This window comes from Contarinia nasturtii, unplaced genomic scaffold, assembly GCF_009176525.2.
Source record: "Contarinia nasturtii isolate CC-2019 unplaced genomic scaffold, AAFC_CNas_1.1 Cnas_scaffold_928, whole genome shotgun sequence".
In the NCBI taxonomy this organism is placed as follows: Eukaryota; Metazoa; Arthropoda; class Insecta; order Diptera; family Cecidomyiidae; genus Contarinia; species Contarinia nasturtii.
The window spans coordinates 419,854-427,965 of record NW_022198275.1 but is presented as its reverse complement, the minus strand read 5'-3'; the positions used below and the strand labels follow the sequence as shown (position 1 = coordinate 427,965).

General features: G+C 32.9%; 2 protein-coding genes across 7 annotated transcripts in view; both read right to left on the bottom strand.

Annotated features, from left to right (window-relative positions):
- The window catches only part of LOC116343022 (protein kinase shaggy), a 32,759-nt gene extending 28,427 nt beyond the window's left edge, over positions 1-4,332 (bottom strand). For 2 of the 5 annotated variants that reach the window (XM_031770885.1, XM_031770890.1), the window contains exons 1-2: positions 4,160-4,332; positions 1,048-1,904 (exon numbers count right to left, since the gene is read on the bottom strand). In XM_031770885.1, the coding sequence (XP_031626745.1) occupies positions 1,048-1,129 (82 nt within the window). In that variant the 5' untranslated portion in view covers positions 1,130-1,904; positions 4,160-4,332. Of the gene's footprint in view, positions 1-1,047; positions 1,905-2,625; positions 2,642-2,846; positions 2,864-2,979; positions 3,055-4,159 lie in introns of those variants that run through there. The other 3 variants (XM_031770887.1, XM_031770886.1, XM_031770889.1) reach the window with 3 other exon arrangements.
- A 1,904-nt stretch (positions 4,333-6,236) lies between these two features.
- Positions 6,237-8,112, bottom strand: part of LOC116343110 — an 84,945-nt gene continuing 83,069 nt past the window's right edge. For both annotated transcript variants that reach the window (XM_031771005.1, XM_031771007.1), the window contains exons 10-11: positions 7,905-8,073; positions 6,237-7,810 (exon numbers count right to left, since the gene is read on the bottom strand). In XM_031771005.1, coding sequence (XP_031626865.1) covers positions 7,633-7,810; positions 7,905-8,073 — 347 coding nt within the window. In that variant the 3' untranslated portion in view covers positions 6,237-7,632. The remainder of the gene's footprint in view (positions 7,811-7,904; positions 8,074-8,112) is intronic.

The following is an 8,112-nucleotide window of genomic DNA, read 5'->3' as shown; positions in this document are numbered from 1 at the left end:
TGTAAAATCGACTTTGTAAGATTTGAGGGGTCGATTTTACACCTTTTTGGTTCAAAATTTGTGAAAAAACGTGAATGAGAAAAATATTGATTCTAAGGTAATTTTTCATGCTGATTCCGAATTTTTGGGTTTCAGGTCAAAAAAATCATATCTTGGGGGTTTTTGACCCCCCGACCCCCTTAAGGGGTGGGGGGACTTGAAGGGCAGGGATCCTAAAAAATTTCTCTCATCATTCTGAACAACTTTGTAGTACATTATTTTTTGATCCGATGAACTTTTGAAAAATTTGGGGCACCCCCACCCCCCCTGGGGAAAAATTCAAAATTCTGCTCAGATAGAAATTTTTTATTTTTTACCCCCAACATACCCCCCAAAGGGTTTTTCAAAATTCCCACCCCCTAAGAGTGAGCCTATTATATGCCCCACCCTGTATACATGTACACACCGTCGTGCAACTAGGAGAACAACGAGAGAACACTTTCAGATCACATTTTTTTTTCTGTGTATGCATTTGATTGTGGTGAAATGTATAATGAGAGGACAATATTTTATTTAATAATGTTCCATGGCATGAGAAACAAACAATAAAAAAAAAACACCCTAATCACTTGAAGCGCAATGACGTGAGCATCGCAGTACAAATAAACAATGACAATTTGTTGAAACGAATGAAAACAATTCAATGTACAAATGTTTTGACAGTTTGTTTGCATGCAGGTGCTTATGAACAAGTATGAGTTATAGTTTGATTCGATCCTAAATGAATTGATGGACCCAAATTCTTTTTTTCCATGGAATAGGGAGAGAGAAAAATGGGCGAGACTAAGAATATAATACAAACGATTAGAGGATTACATAGTCAAATAAATACTGGTCTACAACGGTTTTTTTGATGCAATTCATGAGGGAGATAGATAGAGAGAGTCTTTTACATGTTCAGTATTTGTTTGGTGTGATTATAAAGGTGTATAAACGTATATCTATGAAATGATTGCTTTAATTAAATTGCAATTGCTTGTACGATTTAAATGGAAATGGTGTACTTACTGCTCACTTTCATGCCAACCACCGGATTGGCTGGTTGCTTGTTGCCCTCAGCAAATGAGGTTGTCCTGGGTCTTCCGCTCATGGTTTTAGTTTTCTCGTTTTTCTCTTTATGATAATTTATATATACTTCGCAAAAACGTTGTTTTTGTCTCTTTGTTCCAAACGGTTTTCTTTTTGTTTTTCTTTTTTATTCAAATTCAAAAGTCGCACTTAGTTAATAGAACACACAACAAAAATGAAACTGAATAGACAACACGATGGGTTTTTTGTTGTAAATTTTTTTCTTTGCGTTCGATTTTTGTTGTTTCGGAATTAAGCCTATGCAACAACAACAAAAAATAATAGTTCGGGAGGAATGAGGGACTACACACAAACAAAAAACAATATGATTTAAACCGATAAACTAATTGAGATTTTAGACTCTCAATCGATGACAACAAATAGTTGATAGTTCGTAACAACTAATTGAGCTTTGTCTGATTAAAAAAAAAGTAGATCTTTTACAATTTTTACTGCGGCTATTTTGTCAACTTTTTCATTCACAAATGCTTTTATTTTCGTAGCATATTTCTTTGTTCTTGTTTAATTGTTCGCTCGATCTTATACGAGCACTTTTATTGTAATTTGAATTTTTGTTCCTTTCGCATTTACAATTTGTCGATGTCTGCTCTTCAACTTCGGAAGACATTCACTTTTTTCTTTTCTTTTTAATGTAACAGAAGAAATGCGATCAATTGTCTTTTTTTCCTTCTTAATTTTTGAGGTAATCGTTCAAAATTGCCGAGGGATTGCCTGTCATTGGGTGAATAGATTCTCTTTGCGGTTGATAACTAAAAACAACTGCTCACTTCGATAAACTGCAAATTTAGAAACAATGTGAAGAGAGAGAAAAAAAATGAGTAATATTTCAAGTGAAATAAACAAATTTCTATATTCATTATATGAATTTCTGTATAATTTTTGTTTGAAACAAAAGCATTTTTTCGGTTATTGTCAAAAGCACTGAAACTGTGTACAAAATTCAATTGAACGATTTTATGCCATACACACATATATACACGCGCGCGCTGACAATAACACACATTCGCATCGAAGCAATTTAATTTCACTTTACTGAAATGATTTTTTTATGTTTTTCTATTCTCTCTTTCTCTATTTCTCTTCCAACCGATTCCGTAATGGTAATGCACAAAAAACGGGTGTAAATTGATTTTTCCACGCAATTTCGCAATTTATTAATAAAATAGATTGGATGTGTTGTGATTGTATTGTGTGTGCGTAGCAGGCGAAAAAAAATCAACACTTTAAAGAAATCGAATATTACAGTGGAAATTATCTGTATGTACACAATTCAATATTCGATTTGTCATATAATTAGATTCATTAGTCGCATGGACGGGAAATGCATGTAGATAGGAAAGAATAAAGGAACAAATCAAAATGTATGGCAATGTCAAATTGATTTTGTTGCAAATGGAACGTTGTTTTGAATTCAAAACGGATTGAAAACGAAATACAATTATATTATAACAAATCACACTGAACATATACAAATTATATGCCTTTTTATTCTCTTACGGATTGAACCATTTGACACACGCAATAAATTCAATAAATGCGATGAACAACAACAAAATCGAGCACACATTTCTAGTTTTCACCGCGTAAATTCGCAATCACACGTCAACTACAGCAAGAAGACTCACAAGCGACTTTTCTGTCGTCGCAAATGAAAAAAGATTTGAACAGAATAAACGAAACGAACAAACTAACACGGTAGAAGGAAAAAAAACACACACACAACAACTTTGCCTTGGAAAAACCGACGACGACGTCTCAGTCAATTGAGTAAATTATCGGAATTTTGTGCACGAACACATTTTCTGTGTCGTCTATTTGAAAATGTGAAAAATTTCGCTTTTCTTCTTTTACTCGTTTTTTTTTTTGCTTTGCTCTGGTGTCACTTTTGTACTTTTCCTCGTTCAAACTATTTTGATTTTGGTTTGGGATTGTATTTGCATTCGTATTCCCCACCCATAAAAGATTAGTTTTTGTGCTCGTTTCTCATTCTTTCGCTATAGTTGTTCCTGAATTGAATGCACGCACACATTAGTACGTGTACGCGAAACGAATGCGACATGGGCTGAAAGGCCCAAAGTTGACAAGTTTTCTTGTATTGGTACGTGGTCTTATGTTGCGTTGGAGCACAAAGTATCCACTGTGTGTATTCATTTACACGGACAACGAGCACACCAAAGTCGTTCGACGACAGCGTATGCTTGCGTTACTTTTGAGCACCTCCGTTTAAACGAAAGAGCGACGAGAAGGCAAAAAAAAACAACATTCAGTTAGTTGGTGCGGTGTCAGAATCAAAAGTGTAAAACGTTCATATGTTGCGACTAACAGCCGTTTCGCAGAAGCGTTTAATCACTTAAACGCAATTACTTCGAACGTAAGTCGAACGAACAAAAAAAAATTGTGTGTCTTTACGCCATACATCGCATACGGAGAGAGCGCTCAGTGATGTATTGGATAGTCAAACGTTGCACACACGGAGCGGGAGAGAGAGAAAACAACAAGAAACAACAAATCTGATCATATTACAAACACAACCGCATTACTGTTGGTGGATTTAAGGTCTTTAGTGGAATGTGCGACAAAGAAATATCGTATAAATGTATGTTTGTACGTGACAATGCTCCATTTAGATCTTGCACAAACACACACATACTAATACACACTCTCACACACATCCACGCACGCACACTCACACACTCTAACGCACACATATGACCGAACATGAAGAGAGAACAAGAGATTTTGAGAGGTCTTGTAAAAATAAATTTCGAATCGTATTTAATGTATTAGACCCAAATCATGAACTTTTTCTTTCATATTTCTCAATTATTCATTATGGGCACGTTGAATTTACATGACAATAGTTTCGTCTTTTAAAAAAATACACAGTCTCAGTGCTTTTTCTTCCTTTTTTTTCACTCATAACGCAAGAGTGATTCGTTTTTCCATTCTTCCTCCATATTCGACTGTGTGTAAAAAAATTTTTTCACTGAACATTATTCGCACAAATAAAAATTCAATTGGTTTTACGTACAAAACAAATAAATGCAGCCGACACTTATAACATTGATGCTTATTACACTTTTTTAGATACACATTTTGGTACACAATTTGTAATTTATATTTCCAATGGAATACGGATTTACAATTTTTAAGATACGTTTTCGACGACCATCGCGTTGCGCTCAAAAAACTTTTTGCTGTCAAATCAGACCGAACTGCTAAAAAGGTGAAGATGGCGCGCATGCTTCATTTCTGCCTCCATATTGTTATTGTTATTCTTATTCAGACTATTTCAATTGTGTGATTTTCATTTGGTGTGAAGTTGTCCCCATGCATATCTATGTACTTGACAATTTCATTAGTTCACCGGTTTTGCCGCATCTTTGAAATTTAAACAATTTGAACAGAAAAATTGTTAGAAACACCATTTCGTTATGATAACTTCGTATCGTTAAATTGATTGGTAACCATAAAATTAAATCTTTGATATTTAAAAAGGTACTTACAATATTGGAAATTTTTATTTTAAATTCTTAATTGTTGGGATTTGAACAATTTCAGTTGAAAATCGAATTCGAATAAAAATGAAATCGAAGCTTGATTCGAAACCGATTTCAATTCTGATTTTTTGACCATTTTTTGATTCTACATGAAATTTGAGATATTCGAAATTGATATATGATCATTGATCAAGTTACCATTTTTGTCTTTTCTTTCATTAATATTTTGGTTTGAACTTTTGCGATTCGCTTTTGCAAAAAATGTTCGAAAAACGAGTTTTATTTTTAATTTGAATTGATGATTTATCTATTTGATTCTGGGAACTCTGGTCAACTATCTCAAAAAATGAAAATAACACAATAATGAGTAAATATTGTCAAAATAGAATTTATTCTTAACTTACCTAAATAACACTATATCTCTTACAGTGTTCCCTGTATTAGTTAAGTAATATATTCAAACGAATTCATGGAGGTGATGTTACGACTTACGACCGCATTCAAAAACAGTACTTTACGTATTTCCCACTTCTCAGAATAAATACATTTAAAAATATATATTATATATATTATACAGTTACACATTTAATGTTCTGTCGTGAAATGTGCTTTCATATCTCGCTGATTTGGTTAAAACGTTTGAAGTTTTACATAATAATCACTAGTATATTTGCCAGATGCGCAATAGAAATGACGTTGTTTACGTCATCCTTGTTTGACGTGAGTGATGTCTTTGGAACGTTGCTGATAAGCGGTCAAGTGCGAACTGATTCCATTCGGGCACATATCTCTCGCTGATTTTAGTAGCAAAAACACCCTTCATATAATCGATCATAATTTTTGTTTTGGGTCAAATGAGAATCAGAACGTACCTTCAGATTCAGATTTCACCGAATGGAAAAGCGAACTCACAGGCGAATACCAAATATGTCTCTCAAGCTTTTAATCAAGTTATATGAATCGATCAAGGAGCCGATTTAGTTAGTGTACAATCAATCAAAGCTTACCTTGATATAATTATAGTTCATCCAATTAGTTATTCATGACCTTTCAATAAGCTCACCATTTTAATTCCGGATGATTGATGATGACACGGATTCGAAGAGTAACACAATGATTTTTCATAATAAATTGAATTAAGACAATATTTGTATACGCTTTTATCATTTTGCATAACCCTTTTAATCTATAATCGAGTCAGATGGTTTAATTACAGTAACATTTTGGTTTTGTATTTCTATGCAATGACAACAAAACCGTTTCTTTTTTTTGTTTCATACAAATTACACAAATAACTATAAATTATACTTAAATAACAAATTATATTTCTTACAATTGTTATTTTGCTTTGATTTTTGGTTGCAATTTCAGCTATCGTGCTTATGTGTCCTTCTTTTTATGCCTTAGTGTGTGAACGTATGGAAATAATTCAACAACTTTTTGTTTGAAAACGCGTGTAGCTAGATTTTTTTACATTCACGACTCCGCTGTAGATCGATGGAAAGTACCACGTTTTTGAATAAGAAAATTATTCATTTTAAGAGGAAAACGTTGGAAATGGAGAGGAGAGTCCTGTTGAGGAAATGAATCAATGACTACACACGTATATTGCATACAATTTGAGAAGTTAACTGCTTTATTTTCATTTGTTTGACGCTTCAATTTTATACAATTTAAAAATATTCAAATCTGCTCTGTTTTGTGTACAAATGATAATTTTCTTAATTCTCAAAATAAATTTGGAGCGGTTTTAGGTGTAAAAAATAATTTAAAATAAATTAATGTTTTGAACAAAGCGACCCAAGTTGTGTAATTTCTTTTTTACATGTTTCCTGACGAATTATCGAATGTACACGAAATTTTTCAAATAAATATGATAGGATAAAATGACAAGGAAATATTTATACCCGCTCTCTCAGCATTTGACTCTAATCTTTTTCAATTTCATTGACTTTTCTGACAACTCAAATAAAATGCCAAGATACATTGGTGCTGCTTTTGAAGCATGAAGCAATGCATTAAAGTGGTTTGGTTCTTTTTTCAAATCTGGTCGAATGTTATAAAATCTTTATTTCTTCTGTCAATTCCTCTTAAACGATCAAAAAATATTTAACAAAATAATAAATTCATGATTATGTTGTGGGAAAAAAGCAAACAGAAAAATAATAAAGAGGCAACTGTTTGTCTCATGGCTGCATCCCGACAGAGATGGCTCCAAACAAACAGTTTACTGCAGTAAGATCAATCTATGATTTCTTCAGTTTTGGTTTGATTCGAACCTATGCGTTTTCTTTTCATATAATTGTTTTTTGTTTGTTTTTTTGGTAAAGATACTGATTAATTCTTAATAATTGTAACTCCGAAACATACAGATATATCCGGATACGGTTTGTTTTTCTTTTCCTTGTCTTCAAGTTGCTTCTGTTTTCACACAGAATGTTATAAATACACCAAGGCTGAATATATACGGAATTACAGATTTACGATCTACATCCTAATTAGAATCTCTAACGCTTTGTAAATTTACAAACAAAATGGAAAGTAGTTGTGTGTATGTGTTGATCTTACATTATACATATATGGAAACAAAATTTGCCCCCCAAAACTGAAAGCATTTCTTGTGATTATTATCTATACACATTAAATCAACTCTATATACTTTTTTCTTCTTCTTCTTCCTCTTGTTTTTTTTTTGTTATTATGTAATAAATCTTAATTATTAATTGGACCTGAATTCAACAACATTTACATTTGTATGTCAATTTTTTTTATACAACTTCTCTTTATGCATTTTCCTTATAAGATTGTTTGCGATCAAATCTTTTCGAGAAAGATTTGCTTGTACATTTGTTTATTATTTTGCATAATTTGTGTTTTTCTTGTGGATTTTTGCATCATAAGGAACTATTAATCAAATGTTCTGTTTCTGTTTTCATTAAAAGTTACTGCGTAGTACGCGTTCACTTCGTTTGATATGCCCGTTGGCTTTGATTTGGCCGAACGTCTATGATGGATTTTTAATTAGACGCCGTAAACGAAACTCATACACACGACGACAAAATAGAATCAATTCACTGTTTGTATTAAGCGGCACTTCACGGCCCGTTGATTGCTTTAATGCTGGCACAATTGAGGGAACTTCTTCGATTCCTTGCTCAATGGCTCGAATGCTTTTACGATATCTGAAATAGAGATAATGATAGATTATTCATTTCAAATATATATAGTTAAAATATGCATTGTGCAGTGTGCAATGTGCATTCAATTGATAATCACCTGCAATATTCGTTGAATGTAAGCACATAGCATTTGTCCTCTATACAGGCAACACTGTTGTGATCTTGGTGTTTTGATGCAAATACTTCGTCCGGACAATCGTTTGGCAATCGGCCTTGTTCGGTGTGCTCAGGGCGGTAGTACCATAACAATGACATCATCATTTCACCTGAAAATTCACAAGAATTTGTTAATTCAATCAAAAATT